The 24,091-nt window shown below is 41.5% G+C and overlaps 1 protein-coding gene across 1 annotated transcript in view; it reads right to left on the bottom strand.

Annotated features, from left to right (window-relative positions):
• Positions 1-24,091, bottom strand: part of pik3c2a (phosphatidylinositol-4-phosphate 3-kinase, catalytic subunit type 2 alpha) — an 87,813-nt gene that overhangs the window by 40,564 nt on the left and 23,158 nt on the right. The window contains exons 3-4 of the mRNA XM_080437929.1: positions 13,393-13,493; positions 11,022-11,182 (exon numbers count right to left, since the gene is read on the bottom strand). Coding sequence (XP_080294055.1) covers positions 11,022-11,182; positions 13,393-13,493 — 262 coding nt within the window. The remainder of the gene's footprint in view (positions 1-11,021; positions 11,183-13,392; positions 13,494-24,091) is intronic.

Below are 24,091 nucleotides of genomic sequence, written 5' to 3'. Positions count from 1 at the left end.
CATACTGTGAAAAGCACTCTGGTTGAATGACAAGTACAGCCCAGTACACAGCCTCCATAGTTCAAAATAGAGGACAAAACATTAAATACATACAGTATTGTTTGCTGCACTGCTTAATCTGAAAACCCAACAACTAAACATAATTTCCCACTAAATGTGTTATATTGATTTAACATACTCTACCATACATAATGGTTAAATACTGGTTTGTAGCTTTATAGTAGCTGAATTGCCATTAACCACTATTATAATATCCATACTTGTGTTTTTGACTGACATACCCTAGAATGTGTTGTGCATGTGTGCATACGACTAGACATATGTATGTGCACACACACACTCTACAAATGCTATTATACACACAGACATACATTATGACCAAGCACACACTGAACTGACTGGACACACTCACAAACACACACACACACACACGCACGCACACACAGAATAAGGGGAGACCACCCTCGTCTCCCAAAATAACAAGCACACACCCAGCAGTGGAATGATAGGCCCTCTCTTTAGCGTTAGACTGGACCTGAATAGAATAGAATGAATAGAACAGAAATGAGTAGAATAGAGAAGAATAAACCAGAACAGAATAGAATGAAACACAACAGAGGTGAAACGGAACAGAATAAAACGGAATAATTACAAGGCTATGATACAGTACGTCGTAGCATAATAACTCTGTGGAAATGGGAGGAGACATTTCCCATAACACATGATGAGTAAGGTAAACCATTACTATTGTTTTTCAGCTGTTTAATATTTTCCTATGCCTGTAGTGTTATACATTGATTCCAGAGGCAGCATAGAATATTTTGCCTTTTTTCTCTTCTTAAATGCTTTCCTAATTCTTTATACCAAGTATTTTGTTTTACTAATCAATGTAATTATTGAAACGGGACATTGGAACCGATGCGTCATGATGGGTGTGCACTGTATGACCAATAACTAATCTTTTTTGTTAAAGGAGAATTCCGGACAAATTAAGTGTTATCTTTGATGTCTCGTTACTCACCTAACGACGTGAAAAGTGGCGATCTTTTTTTCCATATATTCCCCTGTCGTCATTTTTTAAACCCCCTCCGTTGTCATAATGGGAGCGCGTGGGTAAAGGAAATTCGTCTATTATAACCGACGCAAAGTTGTTTTTTTCTCTACTAGTATTCATAGTAGAGTCTCATGATAGTCAAACATGCGTTGAAACTATCTGCGAGGCTGCCGTCAATGGCGAACGATTTAACACTGGTTGCTTGTTTCTTCCAGAACCTGGAATTCTCCTTTAATGTCCTTGGGTTTTTGAAAAGCGCTATATAAATTCAAGTTATTATTGTTATTATTATTAATCAAGTTGAATAGAATTGTAATTATGATGGCTCATGGAAGAGAAGGGGGAAAATTATGAGACAAGAATACCCGGCAGCGGGACAGAAAACAACCATATAATACTGCATGAGGGAAACAAAACAGACGAGTTGAGGTAGCTGAAAAAATGCTGTACCTTATCTCAGACAGCAGTAGCAGAACGTTAATAAAAAACGTGAAAAAAAAAAGGATATTTATTTTATTCTATACTCCTAAAGTCTGTAACACAACAAAACACTGCTAACGGATTCCAGTGACAAGATGTTTATTATGAAAATAATAATCGGAATGCTGTGGATGAGGACAGCTCGGTGAAATGGAGACACTGTGAGCAGAGCTGCCAACTGTCACGCAATGAGCGTGAGACACACGTAAATGACGCTCTTCACACGCACTCACACCACACATGCTATTTCTCACGCCGTCAAATCACCCCAAGTGCAAAACTGCGTCAACTCCTGCACCACTGACACATCCACTTCTGCCGGTATTTCAGAGAAAGGGAATTTTATTGTATCTGAAGTTGCCCCACCCACCCGTTAACTGTCGTGAAAAGCAGAAATGATAGGTGCGTGTGTGAGTCTCGTGCGAGGGACGCTGCGCGCATTTAGGCACGTGTCATTCCATTGATCATTTACAGTATGATATCACCAGACGTCGCCGACAGGAGGATCAACATAGATCTTATCTTCAATGTTCTACACATTCTACACATCCAAAATGTTAGCTGCCTGGTGTACCCTGGAATTTTCTCTGTCCGGTCAAGTTTATAACATTAGTTTTTATTTACTTAATTCGACCGATGACGAATTATTTAGGGACCAACTCCTCCATGTGTCTGTCTGTCTGTCCATTGATTGCTACTGCGCTGCCAAGAACAAGCAGTTAAAAGGGGGAGAGACCTTTGGATGCATGCGTGTGCAAAAAGAACAGATCTTCAAGCAAAAAAATTTTTTAGCTTGTAGATCTGTTCTACAAGCTAACAAGAGAGATAGAGTTCCATTACTGAGGTGAGTCATTAAGGGGATTTGAACCATTTAGAATAATTTGTGATGCAGTCTTTCTTAGCTATCAGACGATTGAATAGGAAACATCGGCGCACACATCAGTCAAGGACCTTGACTCAAGGTGCACCATAGGAGAGTCACCATCTCTACACAGGCTGTTACACTGACTCCTACGGTCACTACTCCTTTATTATGACAGTGAATACACTCCATGCATTCCCACATAAAGTATACAAATTATACTCCATTTGATACCTAAGTGATGCATTCTAGTTCATCATCATAAATAGATATGATTAAATAATAAGAGTTATTATTAAAGATGGCTCTTTAATTGTCATCAAACCAATGTGTCGGTCGGCGCTAGCTTGCCACCATCGGTGTGTGAATGTGGGAAAAGTGAGGACGCTGGCGTTGACTGTTGGTCGCTTCACCTCCCAATGCCCCCCCCCCCTGTATGCATGAATGAATTAACCATTGTAAAGCGCTTTGAGTAAGTTTGATACTTAGAAAAGCGCCATAAAAATGCAATTCATTATTATCAAATCAATTTCTCTGTTTAGCTTTTTAATGGATGAAATTAAAACATTTACCCATAATTTTCCCATGCTAGTAAAGCCTGATAAAAGTATCAAACTCCCTGTTAAAATGCACCAGAATACAGGAAATTACATATACTCCGTTAAAAGGTTGCTGGGGGAGGACCCCCAGACCCCCCCCCCACCAAAATTATCACACCCACACAACCAGTTTCTGACTCAAAATTACTTGATTTCATTAAAATTATAACCCACCCACCCAGTGCAACATACCAGCTGTACCTGGTTGGGGTTTTACAACTGGTATGTTGCACTGGGTGCAACATCAACTACAATGAATACAGTACAACTACACACACACACACACACACACACACACACACACACACACACACACACACACACACACACACACACACACACACACACACACACACACACACACACACACACACACACACACACACACACACACACACACACACACACACACACACACACACACACACACACACAATTATACATTAAGAGTTAGGTTGAAAGCACTATGCTACTAGCACATCAACTAGGCACCACAGCTAGAGTAGCCTACAGGACAGAAGGTAGGAAGAGGTACCAGCCAATGATAGACTCTGATACTGGCCTCAAGTTCCAATCAGGCTGAAGTATGGTGGAGCATCCTTGACCTAAGTTAGCCCTTGCCGGGGTAACAAAAACAAAAAAAACAAATAGAGCAAAAGCAAAGAAGCAGTTTCAAGTGTTTGTTAAAAGCAACAGGAAGGAGAAATGCTAAAATAGCAAAGAGCAGGAATGTGACTCCATCATGCACTCACCAAACCGACACATGCATATACTGTAGCATGGCTTCAACAACAATGACAGGTAGGAACATAGACAAGAGAAAGAGAGACACATAGAGATAAAGATTGCATGCATAAGAGAGACACCATTCATGAAAATCAACTTCTAATTAAATCCAACATCACATCATATCACAACACAACCTCTGATGAACAACTGGGCGTATATCTACAAGTACCAGAAGTCACAGTTACTGCACTACATGTGACAGCCTGCCATGAGCTCATAGAGCATAAAAATAATAAACAATGTAACAGTACCAGACCAGTGATATCAGAGTGAGAGAGAGAGAGAGAGAGAGAGAGAGAGCGAGAGCGAGAGCGAGAGCGAGAGAGAGAGAGAGAGAGAGACATTCAAATACACATGAGCAACAAAAAAAATCTAAAGAACAATCCAAAGCCAGTAGAGCAGGGATCTTCAACGTTTTTCAGGCCAAGGACCCAAGCTGAGAGATGAAGCAGGGACCCCCACTACATATTGTATTTTCATAGATTTCATAGAGTTGTTTGACAACACTATCATTGTGTAGTTTTGTGTGGGATTCATGTTAATGTTCCCCTCAGAATAGGGATGCTAGGGTTCAAGTGGCTAAAGTAAATAATGCTATCATACAAAGACTTGGCGGCACCCCTGTAGTAACTCTGAGGACCCCATAGGGGTCCCGGACCCCCTGTTGAAGACTCCTGCAGTAGAGAGAGAGGTGGGTGGGTTTTAGGGGTCAAAGGTCAACAGGAGAAGTAAAAAGTACAAAGAGGCTGCAACCTCCTCATGACCAGCATTTCAACCCCTCTCTCTCTCTCTCTCTCTCTCTCCCCATGTCTCTCTCTCTCTCTCTCTCCAGAGAATGTCAGGAATCCCCTGATGCTTTGTGGTTGGACGTCAACGCCAAGAGAATCAACTCTTCTTCTCTTCTCAAAAATAGACACACGTCAAAAGAACTGATGTAGTATCTCATGTCTAAAGGACAAATTTGCATTTCACACTGCACTTAATGCGCCTATATTAACTGATGTTTGTCTATATCTTTTGTTGTTAAGATTGGCTATGTTCCCGTAAAAACAATTAAAAAAAACAATTTATAAAATAAAAACGATGTAACTATAAAAAACTATCCCTATATTATTATTTATTATTATCTTTTTAAAATGTATTATATGTGATTATAAACACTCTTAATACACTGGTTGTCAACTGGAAGCTGGTTTCTATTCTAGTTGTGTAATCAGGGTCTAATTTCCAGGTAAACACAAACTTGCAGTATTGTGGGTTGAGAACCGTTTCCTTCAGGGACGATAAAGAATGGCGCCGCATTGGAAAGAAATACGAGGATAGAATGACAGGGTGCATAAGTCTGAGCCATTAAATAAGTCATTACACGGGGGAGAGGCAGCTTGGATAGTGCGTGGAACAGAGGTGAGCAGGCGAACAGATCTATCTTGGTAGAGAGGAGTGCATTCCCGTGTTGGTTTTCCGAGAATTGCGTTTAGGAAAAGGGAACAGCGACGGATGGGTAGAAGTAAGGGCACTTTGTGCCGCACTACGAGCTTGTAGATCTGCTATTTTTGAAAAATCTTTAAATATAATTAACATTTTCAAATCTTTGCTTCTGAGAGTCCCTGGAACAAAATATTTTGAGATGGGGGTCCGCGGCCAAATACATATAATTTTGGGGGTCTTTGAGATGGAAAAAGGTTGAGAACCACTGAAATAGAAACAAATGTTTTTCAGAAAACTGTTAGGATTTAGAAGACATTTGTAAAATCGGCCACAGGTCTTAATGGGTTAGAGAAGAAAGACAGACAGAGAGGGTAAGGCAAATAAAGAGATACAAAGAGCGATGGAGAGAACAGGAGGAGAGAAAATAAAGACACAAAATGAAACAAGAAAGACAGACAGGCAATGAGATGTCTGTCTGTCCAGGCTTGGAGGAGAACTGAGGCCCATTGTTCCTGAGTGCAGCTATCTGACCTTGGTCACTGTAGCCAATCAGAGGAATCCAAACACAAACTAACTGGGTCAGCACACACTGCCCAGTGCCCACCACAACCCTGGGAGTCAACCAGGAAACAGGCAGCAAGAACCTATACCCTAGGAAACGAAAGACGGCAAGGAACTGGGGGCATTGAACATAAAGTAAATATCAACATTGAGGCAGGTTGGCAAGGGAAGTGAGAAATCAGGACGACCAACCAAATAGAACCAGAAAAGTGAAATGTGTCTTGGGTGTTCAGATAACAAATATTCACATACAGTAGAAATCCAGGTATCAATACAGCCAATATGCATTGGGAGACAGACTGATTGCAGAATGCAGATTACAATATCAACTACCGTATTTAAACTTGGACTTGAATGACAGCCTATTTTCTACATGATGTACATTAAGTATTAGAAGGAAGAGATGAGAGCAGCCTTCTTCATTTTGTGTGGGAAGGACTTGATTCCAATGTTGCATGCATGCATGCATGTTAATGTCAGATGTAAAGTGTAGGCCTAATACATTATACAGCAAGAAGGAGGTGGGTATTTATTTTAGGAAGCCAGAGTGTTAATAAGGTTAATAGGGATGGTTAGAAAGGATAGGAAGTGCCCAAGGAATCTGGGACACAGGAAGCGAAGCGACCTCAGTTCAACTCTGAAGTGAGAGAAAGTAAATGTAAATGAGGAACGTAGGAAGCTGGGGAGTGAAGAAAGGAAATTAAACCTGACCTGATAAGAACACTGTAGGAAGTTAACAGAGATTAATCTGCAATGTTTTCACTGGTTTCAAGCTGACAACAGTAGGGGCATTGTCCATAGAAAGCGGTTTGTTTTTTATGCCCGCAACCTAATCAGTGTTAATTTTGACAGCAAATTTTATTTAGTTTTAGTCGTAGTCTTTTGATAAAAATTCCATTGAGTTTTAGTCATAATTTTAGTCCCCTGAAATGTTTTAGTTTTAGTCTAGTTTTAGTTGACTAAATACCATTTTAACCAACTAAATCTACAGTTGATTTAGTCGACTAAAATGTATTTTGGCAGGCCTTGATGGCGTCATTATAATGACTCAGAACAGGTACACCAGGGTTAATGTTGTTAAGATAAATTTGAGGACAGTCACAGAGTCTAGAAGTAGGCCTAAACATCTGCTACCTGCTGTCGTTAACAGTTAACCAGATCTGTGCACGGGTCATCTTCAGACTAAGGCCATGTTCAGACTAGCATCCCAAATCAGATTTTTGGCCTATCCAGATTGTAATCAGATTGGTTTTATCATCTCTGAACAACGAGAAGAAGAAAGAAATAAACACATTGAAATGGATATTCACAAATCTGATTTGAACCACATTCCTAGGTGGTTTGGAATGATTTTCTAGAGATGTGTCTCATTGTGGACACTGAAGCTTGATTTATACTTCATTGTATGATGGTGTCGCTAGCCGAAAATAGCCAATCTACAAGCTCACAGCACGTCACTATCGCGACACGTTGTGAGCTTGCAAATGTGCTATTTTTGGTGAGCGACACTGTTGTATGACAGAGTATAAGTTTAGGCCACAGTAGCCTCGATCTCCAGGCTTTTATTGTTTAGTGTTGCTAAAAAATAAAAGCCTGGCCCAGCGCGTCGGTGTACTCGGTATGAGGAAGTGTTTCACTTCCCAACCAACCAAGTGCAGTGGGCGTCGCTCGTAATGTTGTGTTAACGGGGCGGGGGTTGACGGACAGATCGGTGAACCAATGGGATCAGCCGCAATCTCTCGCCGGCTCTTTACACCCGCCCCTCTATACACGAAATCAGGAGCGTTGGGGCAGTCTAAGGCCACAGCAACTAATGCAGATATACTGTAGGTCGAAAACAAGATGATATATAAAAATAATAAAAAGAACAAATCCGATCTAATCACTGGCAAATAGGGGAGTGGACACGGACAGCGGGTGGGGTGGCAGTTAAGGGGTTAAGTGTCTTGCTCAGGGACACCTTGACACATTTCCGGAGCCGGTAATCGAACCCGGGACATTCTGTTTCCCAGGCAGCCTCTCTACCCATTCAGGTACGGCCGCCCCCAAAAACATCTATGTACAGTACAGTATATCTATGCATATTTTAATAGTCTATTTCTGGCATGTATTCCTGTATGCATTTCCGATTAAATGTGGGTTCCACTGAACATTAGTGTGCTACACAAAGTCTGACTTGACATGACTTGAAATGTGACACTTGACATTAACTGCAAACAGGGAAGGTGAGGTTTCTAGGAAGTAGGGAAGTAGCTTTTTTTCTTTGTAAAGCAGAGAGTAGGAAGCAGGCTCTTCCAAGGTTGTTGAAGTTAGACCGGGCTGTTCTGAAGAAAGGAAGTGAGACATTAATGACTGTTACAAAGAGTGAGACACAGTGTTCCTGGACACAAACACACACATATGACGACATGCTGTTATTTCAAGCGTTAGTGGGAAGGGGGGGAGGAATCAATAAGGTTGACACACAGTAGAGTAGAAAGGAACACATGTTCTTGCCTGGCACTGAGTACTATCACTCTCTGTCACACACACACAAGCAACTTTGTTGTTTCAGATGCAGACAGACAGACAGAAGTTGGTTACACTGTTAGGATTATTAGGCCCTGTTTAGACTGGAAGCCAAATATATCAGATTTTTTCCATATCCAGATTGGAATCCAATTTGTTTCATGAAGTCTAAACTGAAAAAAACAATTTTTTACAAATCCGACTTGAGGCACATTCAGAGGTGGTTTCAAATGCGATTCAAATCTGAATTCTAAAGATGCGTCTCAGTCTGAACGCTCTAACCTGCTCTAACCACCCAAGTCGCATATCCAACTGTCCAAAACATCACTTGCAGCACGACCCAAGCGCCACTAACGTCATTAGAGAGTGCAAGAATTGGGGTTGACTGGGTTGACGTTGTTTAAATCAGTCTGAACACACAGATCTGATCACTTACAAATAACAGTGTGAACAGTCGGCCCTATCGAATTTGAGAAATAAATCGGATTTGACTGCAGTCTAAACAGGGCCTTAGTCTTCAAACATGAAGGCAGTGATAGGCTGCCAGCCAGCAGGGAGCTTGGCATCAGTGACAGCAGTCCACATCCAATAACAAAACACCTTACTCAATTAAGGCTGTAACCACTAAGTGAGTAACTTGTAACTTGCAGGCATGCAAACAGCCCTGAGGTGAAAAAGGTGACAACATGATGTTTTCTTTCGGGTCAGGTGTCACACAATTGCCCTATTTGGGTTCAAAAAGGTGACTGTAGCTGAAAAGTGACACTTTTGCATGTCTGAACTTGTGATGGGTAACTGCTCATCACAAGTTATATGAACCCAAACAGACATCTCTACATTTTATAATAATACTAAAATGTTATTAAACTTGGTTGCCTGCTGTACCTATACCCTGTCTAGGGAATATAGATCTGGGAGGGTTATCCACTGTCCCTGCTATGTCAAATAAGAGGTAACAGGATAGGTGGGCACCAAGGAACAGTGGGCACCTCAGTGTTAAATTGGCCAAAATGTAAAAAAATTTAATATTTGGAAAATGTTTTTAAGTAAAGTAAAGTACAGATGATTAGAACATGCTTAAACATTTGACAATTAAGGTCTAATATTTCTACAATTGCTACAAATGGCTACAAAACCTGTATATCCAGTCATTTTGGGGCATAAACAAGAAGTTGAAGGATAAATTTAAGTCTAATAATGATGTACTGTGCATGTTCACATCATGTATACTTTACATTACTTTGACATTTTGGACAAAATAGCCAATTTTACATCGAGGTGCCCAGATGTCCCTAGTGCCCACCTCTTCTGTATCCAAATAAGAAACAAAAATTCGATTCAGACAATCAATTTAACCGGATCTTAGATTCATCATTTGACCCCTGAACTCGTCAAACACCTTTTCTTCACCGCTGAAATGCCTCACAGTGCCACGGTACACCAGCCGCACATTTCTATCACCCTTTAACCCTGGGCAGTGTAGGTGGCATGTCCTACACACTCCGGCTACACAGGAACCCTGCCAACAAGTCCCCTTGCCTAACAGTGGGCAAGGGAACAAGAAACACAGCCTGTCTTCTGCTCGTCTGGGTGAGGGCACAACCTTTATTTGTTCATGAAAAGGAACGTGGTGTGCTTCCCACGACAGAGAAAAGAAAACAGAACAAGAAAAGAGGAGAGAGAGAGAGAGCGAGAGAGGGAGGAGGGGTAGAGGAGTAGAAGCTGGCAGCTGTGAATGCTGTTTCCTCCTCCAGAGCCTCCTCGCCTGGCGTTCTTATCTCCAATCTCTGTGGTTCACTCTTAAAGGGGAAGGGTTCCTCGGTCGCTTCCTGCTAGGCTTGCAGGCAGGGCCCAGTGGCTGTTAAGATTGGAATCTGCTCCATTTCCCCACACTAGTCTGTACAGTACTGTGTGTGTGTGTGTGTGTGTGTGTGTGTGTGTGTGTGGGGGTGTGTGTGTGTGTGTGTGTGTGTGTGTGTGTGTGTGTGTGTGTGTGTGTGTGTGTGTGTGTGTGTGTGTGTGTGTGTGTGTGTGTGTGTGTGTGTGTGTGTGGGGTGAAGGTTCGGTTATAAAGCCTGATGATCTTTGGACAATATAAGCAGTGGAGTGCCATGTCCGTCCCCAGACAGATTTACAGTGCTCTGCCAAAGCAAGTACATTCAAATGGATAATACACATATTTTTAGGTGCTGGGAATTATCATGACAAGAGTGAGGGGAATTCTATTCCAAATCGTAGAACACAATTACAATAGCAGAGGTGATTTGAGTGTGTGCGGGTTAATAAAGTGCCGATAGAGTACAGAAGTCCTGACGTCACTCGCTCATCCCCTGGGCCACGGAAGTTTTTTCTCTATGGAAAATAACATTGGGTCATCTTAGAATTGTCTCATATAAGAATGGTGGTCCAAAAATAAACAAATTGCCCCTGCGATATTTTCAGGGAGGTGGCTCTGTATTGTTTATGATAGCCAGTCACTCATATTTGATACAGTCTGTTTCTGGCGAAATTTTTATTAATTCGCCGCCAGTTGATGCTTAATATCCATACGAGTCAAACCGCCGGGCTCATTTGTTTATTTTTGGAACACAGTTCTTATATGACCCGATATTAAAAACGTCTCTGAGAATTCAGATTGGGGGGAAAAAAACGTGAACCGGGTAGGATGCGTAAATTACGTCAGACTTCGGTACTCTATTCTCCTTTGATGGACATTGGTTTGTTGTTGGTGTTTTCTTACCGTCACAGGTGAAGGTGACAGGCTCCTGGGAGTCTGAGATCTCGATGGACACCTTGACGGACGGGACGTTGTCCCCTCCTCCGTCACGCAGGACGATGACGGGGCTGAGGACGTAGCCGGGGTTGGTGGACACGTCGCCGTGGGGGAACCGAGAGCGGACTCTGGATGTGTACAGAAAGAGCCAGAGATTACACCTTTTATTTGATAAAACCAAACAAAGAGAGGTGACACAAGCTCACAACGTGTCGCATCACAACAAATTATATACGTACGTGTGTTGTGAATAATATATACTGTATATATATACACAAATCGGGGGAAAAATATATATATATATATATATTATATATATATTTGTACACACACACACACACACACACACACACCCTATTTTCTAAATAAATGTGGACATTTTCACCTATGACATGCCTAAAAAAGGTATGCAAGGGTTAAAGGAGAGTAAGTGATGTGATGTTTTTGTTAAAAGAAAAGGTTTTTGTTAAAAAGTTAAATCTCTATCTTCCAATAGTAATGATTGCTGTAGGCTCTAACAATCCTGCAAACAGGAGAAAACCTGACAAAGATAATTTATGTAATTTTATAGTGCTCCAGTGTTCAATTTTGTCTGCTTATTACTTTCAATTTCACTTGTTTATCCTGTATGAGTTCTATCAGCTGATTGGATGAAAGTGGTTATCCCGGCCTGAGAAATGATTCTGTTACTAAAAACAGCTATTTTAAGAGCCCCCACCACATAAACAAACTCCTCAAAGGACATTCTGTTGAATATGTCATCCTTTAATGTAAGAGACTTTCTGTTAATTACATTATGAAGCCAGGTCACCTTTAAAAAGAGTGCTCCAAATATAAGTGCCATTTCAACAGTAAAGGCAAGGGAAGGTTTTGTTGACATAATGTTATACATACATATGTCAGGGATGTTTGACAAAACCACACAAAACAATATGCAAATTAGGAGTTAAACCCGGTAGTAAAAAAAGAAATGCCTAAAATGCATGAATTCAAATACATTCTAGGGAAAACACACCGAGCTCTACAAAATAGTTCTAGGATGTGATTTCTCAGCTGTTCCTTTAGGAACAACAGGCCAGGAGTGCAGCTTGGCATGAATACAACAAGAACAATGTGTGTTTACTGGGCTTTAGCCTCTTAAAACAAAGTGACACTTTGCTAGAGGTTTGGGATGTGCAGTTACCTTGCAATGAATGATGTAACTCCAAAACATTGGCCAGATATCTTCCGTTAGTTGCTCCGTTGATTAAAAGTGCGAAATTCAAATTAGCCTCCCCTTTGACTTACATTTTAAGGTGAAATAGCTCTCAAAGTCACTCATTTAACGCATACACAAACAACATGGATTCTGACAATGTATAACCTTACAAAACCTGACTGTGCGTGCATGCGTTAGTGCATGCGTGCGTGTCACCCGTGTGTGCATGCGTTTGTGCATGCATGCATGCGCGCGCGCATGCGTTTGTGCATGCATGCGTTTGTGCATGTGCGTGTGTGCGCCCCTGTGCGTGGATGCGTTCGTGCATGTGTGCATGTGCGCCTGTGCATGCTGTATATGCCAGCAGTTTGTTGGCAGATCTTTTGAGAGATGATTATGTAGTGAGTCTATTTTTGCTGTCCGTTCCTCAGTTATTTTCTTATGGAACTCAAAGTTCCTTCTCAACAGGGAGCACGTAGACTGTGTGCTGCAGACAGACAGCAAACTAGCCAGGCAAGGAGGCGGACAGACAGACAGATGCTGTAGACCACTGGTTCCCAAACCTTTTAGCTCGAGACCCAAAAGGGAAATTTGATGTCTCCCCAGGACCCAAACTAGTGAAAATAGCAGATCTACAAGCTCACAACGTGTCAGGAGCTTGTAGATCGGCTATTATCACTACTTCTTTAAACATTTGTTTTCATGGAATTTCTTTGTTTTTGATAGGTTCTTACATTTTTTTAAAACATGTTTGGAAATAATAATTTAAAACAAAATGAATAGGAAACAAACAATTTTTTTTTTATTATTATTATTATTATAATTATATAAAAGATATTTATTTACTCGTGACCCATAAAAATGTGTCCGCGACCCACAAATGGGCCCCGACCCACTGTTTGGGAAACAGTGCTGTAGACAAACAGACAGACAGGGCAGACCGACAGACAGACAGACAGACAGGGCAGACAGGGCAGACGGAGGACTGTTTGTGGGTGTTGGTATTGTTCTAGCCATGAGATAAAGTCCCTGAGCACGGCTACATCACCACTCCACCCAAACCCATTATATAATACCACATTACTTCTGTATTATTGATTTGTCAAATGCAGCAACAGGGTGTGTGTGAATGTGTCTTACGTGGTTGAGATGTGCTGACAGAAGGCAACTGCCTCCAGATTCTGAGCGTCTGACTCTTCCAGAGTGGAGTTCTTCACCAAACCTCGACTACGAACTTTATCCTGAAACAACACACAGACAGAGACACACACACACACACACACCCCCACACACACACACACACACACACACACACACACACACACACACACACACACACACACACACACAGACAAAGAAACACAGAATGTAATTTAACTACAAATATAGAGTGACTAGTAAAGAGATATACATCAAACACAGAATGTAAGTGTGTGTGTGTGTGTGTGTGTGTGTGTGTGTGTGTGTGTGTGTGCGTGCGTGTGTTGACCTCTCCCCCAGGACTCGAGTAGGAGTATCCTACTCGTGTTATTTTTCTATCCACTCTACTCAAGTCCTTCCAACTGTAAAAATGAGTTGCAGAGGAAAAACACAGAGGCCAACCGGGTGCTCATATGAGATAAAAATGTCTTAAAAGTGTATTGAAGGTGCTTCTAGGATCAGCGGGAATGTACACCTAAGGGCCATTAAAAATTACAATGGAGAATGATAGTTATAGTTATAGTGCTCAGTGTGAATGGCCCTTTAAAAAGGAAGAGGAGATCCAAGCACTCAAAAAAATTGAAGAAGAGGAAGTAAAGTTAAAACAAATTTTCTATTCTATTCTATAAAAATGGCAACATGTTTCGACCGGTTAAGGTCTCCATCAGGGCGAGAACTGAGTTGTTTCCTACACAGCTTTGCTGAATACTCAACTCTGTTTGATAAATTAAAGCATTATTATGCAGTCTGTTAATTCTGGAAAAAAACAAACTGATGTTCTGCCTTTGTTTACGTTGCTGTGGATACAGTTCTAAAGAAGGTAGCTTTTTTAACGCGCACACGCACACGCACGCACACGCGCACGTGCGCGCATATACACACACACACACAATACCCAGACAGCACCCTGAGGGATTGCCATGATAAATTCCTGGAGGCCCGTTAGCTGCCAGAGGGACAGTCCTTCTTCTATACCATACTGTCTGTCTGACTATCTGTCTGCCAGCCTGCTTGCTTGCCTGTCTGCCTGCTTGCCATGGCCAGGAATCTAATGCATTTCCCACAGCCTGCCTTTCTGTCAGCCTGCCTGTCTGTCTGCCTGCCAGGGCCAGGAATGTAATGCATTTCCCACTGCCTGCCTGCCTGTCTGTCAGCCTGCATGTCTGTCTGCCACGCAGCCTGCCTGCCTGTCTGTCAGCCTGCATGTCTGTCTGCCAGGCAGCCTGCCTGCCTGTCTGCCTGCATGTCTGTCTGTCTGCATGTCTGTCTGCCAGGCAGCATACCTGTCTGTCTGTCTGCCAGGGCCAGGAATGTAATGCATTTCCTCTGGCTTGCATAGGATATGAGAAGTGAAAGGGCCCAGCCTAGCTTGCCCTGCGTTCCTGCTAAAGTCTGTAAAAGTGCTCAGTCATGGCTCAGAATGGCTCGGAATTCTGAATATGACATCATCACCGCTTCCCGGCCAGAGAAGAGCTAACCAGTTGGCCTCAGAATATCTCGAAAGGAGGGGAAGGATGAAGAGAAAGAGAGACGGAGAGAGGCAGATACAAAGCAACGGACGCAGAAATGTGTGGAATGTTGTTAATTGAATGTTTAATCGTCCCCCAGGACCCGGAGCATGGAGGCCTGAAGCAGACACACAGCTGACTTCAGTTGTGCCATGACAGCACTCTGCATTTTTTGCAGCGTGACCTTTTTGCTAAAGGTAGCTCTCCACCAAACAGACTACTACAGATTACTACAGACTGGCAGTCGAATGAAGTCGGGAGATCAGTCGGTTGGAAGGTGCGAAAAAAAGTTGCTGAATGTACCTGAGAGCCGACAGCCCTACGCCGACTGACGGCTACTATGGTGCTAAAAATTGCCTATGGCTTGACGTCTTTTCAACGACAAGCTCGCTGCTATCCGGCGGGCTAAAGACGACCAAGCTTGCTTCCCTACAACTTGCTTCCCTACAACTTGCGACCCAAGCATACCCAGCGTCCAATCAACAGCAGATTTTCGTCAACAGACACTTTCCAACACTAGAAAGGAACACGAGAGCTACCTTTACACCTTATGATCGAGTTGCATGCAACCAAGTCTTCAATTACCCTGTCCATTAGTACTGTAATCAATTGTATTAAATCAACCAACCAACATTTTACTTATGTTAACTCTCTCAGTGCCAATGAAAAAACTTTTTTATTGCGAACCATGCCAACTTTTTTCTTTTTTTTTTCAAAGTAAAAAAAAAGTGCTTAGGAAGCGAGATACAGCCTTTTTCAGTTATAGGTTAAACAAAGAGTGGATGGAGCTGCAAATCTTCAGATAATGATATCTTGGGTTCTGAACACTTAAAAAAAAAAAAAAAAAAAACTTTTTTTTTTTTTTTTTTTTACTCAGGATTTCTCGTTCTGGCACTGAGGGTATAACCCTAAAACTCGGGATAACTCGGGGTCTGGCACTGAGAGAGTTAATATTCATGTGCCAAATGACATAAATGTACAAAAAAGAAACAGATTGCAGCAGGTTAAGGTAAACCTGTAACAGCTGAGACAATTGATTGAAAACACATAATACAGCATAAGTATGATAATATACAGTACATGACTTTAAATAACATATGTACGTGTGTATGCAAAGACACACTTTGACACCCACACTATAATTTGACAGTGAAAGCTCACTGTGATCACCTCTGTGTCTTTGAAGTGGCTGTATTTATGCAAACCGGATTCCATTGTTATTTGAACATTATGCTAAAATAAATTACCACAATTTCCTTTCCGCTGACAGAACAGAGCAGTATGACTGGAACTCAGACAACAACACCTGCTATGAACGCAGCTTAAAATCAACCACATTGTTTTAATACCTTTTAGAGACACACATTTTGTTGTATTTTCTCTTCACAGTAGGGCTGTACCTACTTTTCATTTTAGAGGCATTAAAAAGGTCTTAAAGTCATTAAATTGTCACTTAAGCAATGTGCAGATACCTTGTATACACTACGCTATATGTTGGCTTGTTTACTGTTGAGTGAAAAAATACACATTAGGCTAATCATCTGCCCTAGGAAGTTTTCCAGGCAAGTCAGCTGGGAGGAGGCCACAGGGTGGAGGGATTATATCTGCATGCTGGCCTGCCAGCATGCAGATATGGGAAGTCTGGGCCACCCTGCTGGAACTGCTACCTCCGTGATGAGCCAACTTTGGATAAGCCGGTGAAGACGGAAGGTTCGGTCTTAGTCGACCAAGCTCTGAGAGCTCTGAGAGTAACTCTGAGAGGGTACAAATGGAACCAAATGGACCCGTACACTGTCAGAGTTAAGAGTTATTAACATTGATTTTACAATATAAATTGGGGTCCCAGAGATAGATCAAATTAAATTGGGGTCCGTAGCCCTAATGCATGTCAAACTGGGGGTGCATGAAATGAAAATGGTTGAGAATCACTGCTAGAGCCGTAAAAATCTTCTCTTATGGGGTCCCTGGCATATCTTTTCAAATGGGGGTCCGCAGGCTAATAAGTGTCCATTTGGGGGTCCTTGAGATGAAAAAGTTTGAGAACCACTGCTCTAGATATAACCTTTTAATTATGCCAGGCTATAAACATTCAATAGTTGTTGTGAAATCAACATTAGAATGTTAAATTCTCAACCTTTTACCACCATGAAAAGGCTGGTCTCTGCATGATTGTACAGTATGCACAGTATGCAGCAAACATTATTATGCAAATATGCAGATTTGTTGATTCAATGAACTAATCGATTAGTTGACAAATTCCTATAACTATTAGTCGACTAAGACTTTCTTTAAATCAATAACAGCCCTATTGTACAGTATGTGGTCTGAGTAACGTTCCATACAGAAGATGATCATTAATTCAGCATCGTTTGTAAATCTGAACAGCAGATGTTATTGGCACAATCCAAACAGGAAAAAAGGTGGATTATTATTCATTCCCATTCCCACAGTACAGTCATTTTAAAAGAATCCACAGAAAATCTGTCACTTTTTGCCAGCCCAATGTTGGAATGACATTTGGTTCCAAAAGAATTCCAAAATTGGTTGGAATCAAATGCACTATTTCACTTTGAACATATGCTAGGCTATCGACGATTAAGTATGTTTATGTGCTACACTAGTGCCCTACTTGATCATACTACAGCGTCACACAAAAGCATCAAAAGTAGCAGATCCACAAGCTCGAAACGTGACGCGAACCGACTCCTTTTGAGCTTGTAGATCTGCTACTTTTTTTATTTGAATCCTGAAAAGTAACAGTTTAGGATATATGAGGTTTCCACCCTCGACAGAGACCTATACTAGGCTATGGGCAACGAAGTATGTCTAACTACACTATAGCCTACAGTATGTACTGCATTTTTACTAAAGTAAATTCAAACATTTGCCAGCACCTTAATTATTCAAAATTCAAGCACATCCCTGAGCTGTGTATGTATGTAGAGTATGTGCGTGTGTATGTATGTCTGGGTGAGTGCAGTCGCCACAATCACGAGCACACGCTCACACAAGCTTGATCCGTGTTTAGCACTTGAAAATAAAATTCCAAGTTCAAAGCATCCAAAAATATAGATGGTCCAGCTCCGACCTGCAGTGGAACCCAAAAAGAACAGAAAAGGAGCCAGTCCTGCAGAAAGTGCAACCCTCAGCAACCACTGCTGCTGCTGCTGCTAGAACTAATGACTGCAGAGCCAGTCACATGTCTTACATTAGTAGTTTTCGTGTCAAGGACCCCCAAATTGATATGCATTAGGCCGCGGAACCCCATCTGAAAATGTTTGTGCCAGGGGCCGCCCAGAAGAGAAGATTTGTGTAAAAAATATATATATTCAAGATTTTTCAAACACTTTCAAGAATTCTTTTCAAAAATAGCAGATGTACAAGCTCGCAGTGCGGCACAAAGTGTCGCCCTGTGAGCTTGTAGATCTGCTATTTTTTGAATAAGCAACGTATAAAACATGGATGAAGTGGTCGATGATGGGGAATCCAATTATATGAATATAGGTTGAAAATGGGCGACGTCGACCTTTAAGTAAAATACCGGAGTACTTATTCCACTGTGCAGCAGAGCCGCTGACATGTCTTCTAACAGCCATCAGCATTCTCACCAGGCCTGTGTTGTCTCAACTTGTCATGTGTTGAAACCTGTCCGATGGTATGAGGCTCCTATGATGGTTCCTCCCTGTCTGTCTGTCTCTCTGTCTCTGTGATATTTGGAACACTATGTTTTGAGACCTTTCATCTGGTTAACCATAATCCTTCACTGACCTCTAACCAATACGTGCCTAACCTTAATTCTAACCTCAAGACTAACCCCTAACCCTAAGAACTGCCCCCTTGGGAAGTGAGGATTTCACAAAACAAAGCACATTTTTTCGGGATTCTCTTTAGGTTTATGTCCTTGTACATAGTGCATAGGGACGACTGCAGCACGGAGCACGCACACACATAAGCCTGAAAGAAAAAAAGACACAGACTAATATGGAATAATGAAAATGGGGGCACACTACTAGCTGACTAGATCAGTGGTTCCCAATGGACCGTGAGACCAAGTCCAGGTGTGCCTTGGGATTTTGTGACAACCACACATGTAATATATATATATCGTTGCCGTCGGGCATAATAAACCTCCTACCTCCAAAGTAGCAGATCCACAAGCTCGAAGCGACGCGTTTTGAGCTTGTAGATCTTCTACTTTGGCTTTTTTTTTATTTGAATCCTGAAAAGTAACAGTTTTGGACATATGAGGTTTCCACTGACAGACGATATATACAACAATACAAGTTATGAATATTTTCTTACATTTACTATATCAGTTCTTTGTGAGTGCTCATTTCCCAATAAAGAGGGCAAATTCTATACTCTAAAAATATATTTTAACCACTTTCAATCTGGCGTCCCTACGTTGTGCATGTCATTGGATGAACATTTTTATTTTATTTCACAACTTTTCAAAAGTAGTTAAAATAGCCTAAAATCTACAAGCTCGCGGCACATTGTGAACTTGTAGACCTGCTATTTTTGCTATGAATATAGGTGTGCCTTGAGATTTTGACGTGTTCTTCATTGGTGTGCCTTGGGGACAAAAACTTTGAAAACCACTGAACTAGATACAGTACAATCATCCCCGGTTCGATTCTGGCTGTTTTGCATGTTCTCCTCCCTCTCTGCCCTCAGTTTCCTGTCTCTATTCAAACCCTAACCCTAAATTAAGCAAAATCTGACTAAAAAGGATGAAAATGGAAAAGAAAAGAGGGTAAAAATAGCAAGCCCCAAAAACCTCACTGAAAGATGTTACGGAACATATGTTTTTCAAAGGGCTCAAACCCTTCATGCACTTCTGAGTCTTGGCGAATCAGATGCCTGTTTGGTCAACTGTTTATTTAGTAGAGTAGACACGGAACCACTTAACCACTTGAACCCCAGCATCCATATTCCGGGAGGGGGGATATTAGCCAAAAATAACAGATCTACAAGTTCACAACGCGTCACGTGTTGTGACTTTGTAGATATGCTATTTTTGGCAATGAGATTTTGTGTAGACAGAAAAAAAGAGGGCCAAGTACAGTTGTTTGTGTAGACAGAAAAAAAGAGGGCCAAGTACAGTTGTAACTTCTGTTTTTACAAAGAATAGAGGGTATAAGTGGTTAATATACAAGTCTGACAAAACACCTGCATCTCACAACAAGAGACGAGAAGATCAGGGAATCGGGGGGGAGGGGGATTGGTTGAATCAAAACACAAACATTCACAGAACACACACACACACACACACACACACACACACACACACACACAGGTCACACAAATACACAATATACACATGAACCCTTGACATGCAAAAACATGCAAAGATACTTGTGCACTTACACACACATAAATACACATATACAAACATGGAGCACAAAACACACACACAGATATACAAATACACATGAACCCCCGACACACAAACAACACACACTGCTCTCACTCACACACATATATGAAAACACACACAGATGTGCGCACACACAAGGAGATCAAGCAGACTGACCAATACTCCAAACCCCCCACAGCTATCCCCCCTTGTGGGAACATTGTCATATGATTCACATCTCTCCTTTTCTTTCTGTCTCATGATCACGCTGTGTTCTCGTGTCATACATAGGGATGGGTATCGATTGGGTTTTATCCGATATCGGTGCTAAACCAGTAATTTTTTAAACCTTGCTGGTGCCTAAACAGTGCCAGAACCAACACTTTTTAATACAAAAACGGTCAAAAATTGCTTTTTCTTTTTACGTGACAGAAAAGCAGTGGATGTTGACATGACAGTCTTGACATGACACTCTCCCCAAAACACGCTCGTCCTGGGTCAAATCCGGTAAACTCGGAATGGTCGCCATCAGGTATTCCTATACGTAACCTCAGTAAAAATGGGGGCGAGTGTGTTTTGTGTAGCCACTGAGTCGCTCGCGCATGCACAGTGATGCAAGCCTCTCGGCTATTTAATGAAGCTAAAACACATTCCACGAATCCAAGTTCATAACATGACAGAAAAACGGTGGACATTGTTACAGTCTTTGACACACCGATGTTTATGTTTATGTTTACCCAAAGCCATGGGTTTGTGTGTAGTATACGTTGAGCAGAGCGTGCACGTGTGTTAAATTCTCACCCTGCAAATTACCAGTGATCCATGGAGAACAGGCCTATTTTGCAGGGATTGACACTAACACCTGCCCGCCTGCCCGGGGCAGGTAAATAAAATGGTAGGGCAGGTGAAGTTTGCTATCTGGTTGCCCCACGGGCAGGTGCACATGTTGTCTCTCCAGCTCTTTTTATTAAACAGAAAAAGCCTTTTCGAGTCAGGATACCAATTTTATCGAATCAGGACAGAGAACTCAGACAGGATACAGATTAAACAAGTGAAATTGGAAGTGATGACACAAAGAAATGAGCATGTAAAATTGGAACTGGAACATTATAAAAATGAAGCTGATAAATGGGTACTCTCTCCTGATTGGCTGAAATGGTGTCACCTAACTGGAAATGTATTTTCTGTCTATCAAAGAGCTGGAGAGACGGGGAGACCCCTGTTACTGAACAAACACTCTATAGCAATGAGTACTATCAGAATATAGAGCTTTAACCCATAACAAAACCCTTTTTGTTTTAACCAAAAAATATCACTTACCCTACCTTCAACCCATAGTCATATTCATAGCTATTTAGATATTTGGCATACATATTGAGGTATGACATTTTTTATCGTGCAGCCCCATAATTCGCAAGTAGAAAGTAATAATTCAAATTGAAATTTAACCTATCATTTTATAAAGGACGATTTACTTTTCGGGCAAGTGGGCAAGACCTGTGGGCAAGTAGAAAATGACCTGTACTTGCCCGACGGGCAAGTGCCTCTGAGACCTTAGTGTCAACCCCTGCTATTTTGGATGCACTAACAATAATTTTGGGCAGAAACCCAAATCAGACAGCATTCTAAAACGGTTTAGACATTCCGTCATACTGTCATTTATTTTAGTAAACAAAGCTTTGCATATATAGTACTTTAGTTGGGTCACACAGCTGGGTCAGTGAGATCTGCTATCTTTGTCCAGGCCTGCTTTACATCTGAGGACCCAGCTGTGCTGAGAACCTATCAACTTCCCCTTTCAAACAGGAAGTCACTGACTTCTGGTCTCTCTGACATTATGTATATGTGAATAACATCTCTCATCAAGAAAATGAAGAGATTAAAGAGAATACATTGACACGTATGCTCGTTATAGCTCTTTATCTATTCCTTCTATTTCAGTGACAAGATCTATTAAATCACTTCATTAAACCCACTTTTTATGGGAAAGCTTAGTTTAGCTTTTTCATCCTGGTCTGTTTGTAGTTAAGCAGTCTCATTTAATATTGAATTTATGTGCTCTATTTTATACTGTATTATCATAAAGTATTATGCAAGCAAGGTTGGCATCGTCAACGGTAGCAGACATCCATTCCACATTGGTGTCAAACTGTTAAGTGTCCTAAAAACACAACTGTTCATTTTGAAAGAACCTGCTGGCCCAAACTATGTCTTCTCACTCTCATCGACTGAATAAAGCCTCAATTGAATCAATCCTTTTCACGTTTTGCTTGGAAATAAACTCGGTGAAAGTTACAAAAAAAACAACTATTTTTCCAGCAATTACATTCTGGCATCCTTAAAGCCCAGATGACCTGGACGCTTCCTCACTACATTTCCCACAATGCCTTTTGCTCTTTACAACCAATACACAAGGTGAAGGGTCGGGAGACGGAGGGAAGTGCTTGCCCAGTGAGTCACAGTGTTAACGGGAATCTGCAATGGCATCGATGCATTGCCACATCCTCCCTAAAACCGCAGAGCGTATAGAGGAATGAGATTCACACGCAGATTAACTGCAGAGCTATAATGGAAGAGTAATTAGAGGATAATTGCAGTTAATGGGGCAACATTTGGAGCAGAACGACGACATGGAGGTGTTAAAAGAAAGAGAGATTAAAACACTGTGCAATGTAACATTTGGATCTATATCTTTTAACCACATGAACTCTAGTGTCCCTATTCTGGGGCGAACATTCGGCGAAAATGTGTCTGTGTGTGTGTGTGTGTGTGTGTGTGTGTGTGTGTGTGTGTGTGTGTGTGTGTGTGTGTGTGTGTGTGGGGGTGTGTGTGTCTGTGTGTGTGTGTGTGTGTCTGTCTGTCTGTGTGTGTGTGTGTCTGTCTGTACGTGTGTGTGTGTGTGTGTGTGTGTGTGTGTGTGTGTGTGTGTGTGTGTGTGTGTGTGTGCTTGTGTGGCCACCAAAAAGCATCAGCTGCCCAGGAGAAATGCTGTCATCACCAGCTTTCATTTCACTAACATCACACCCTGGTTCAACAAGAGGTGAGGTCCTCCACACGCACAGGACTGACAGACTGATCTGATCCAGCACAGACAGACAGAGTAGTATTTTACTAGGGGTGCAACAGTTAAACAAACTAATCAATTGAATCTATTATCTAAAAACATTATCACTAATCTAAATAAACTGGTCCATACCCGTCATTCCCTATTTTGGGCATGTCATTTTAGACAAAACAAATGTATGCACTTCCCGATTATCCGATTAAATAATTGCTCAGAAAATAAATCGACAGTTGCAGTGCAGCCCTATATTTTACACATCCCAAAAACAGAATGATCATGGAGTTATTCTGGAGTAGAGAGGACAGGAGCATTCTCTGGGTTATGTAACGGTTGGTGGAGTGCAGAAGGGCATTTACAGCCTTATACAGTACTCTGGGTTAAAGGACTTATCTCAGCAGGATCTAGAAAAAACGTGTCCATGCATTCATCTTCAGTAGACTTGACTACTGTAACGGTGTGTTTACAGATCTCCCTAAAAAAAAATCAATCAGACGACTGCACTGCAGTTGATTCAGAATGCTGCTGCTCGAGTCCTTACTAATAACAAGAAAGTGCAGCATATCACTCCAGTTCTTAAGTTCCCAAACCTTTTAGATCTGGTGTCTCCCCAGGACCCAAACTTACAAAATTACATTTTGGATTAACCACTTCAGTACGATTACAAAAATAGCAAGCTGAGCTTGTATGTGTGCTATTTTACTATTGTGT

The sequence above is a fragment of the Gymnoscopelus braueri genome (assembly GCF_963280865.1).
Source record: "Gymnoscopelus braueri genome assembly, chromosome: 9".
In the NCBI taxonomy this organism is placed as follows: Eukaryota; Metazoa; Chordata; class Actinopteri; order Myctophiformes; family Myctophidae; genus Gymnoscopelus; species Gymnoscopelus braueri.
This window is presented reverse-complemented; position numbering and strand designations above follow the sequence as displayed.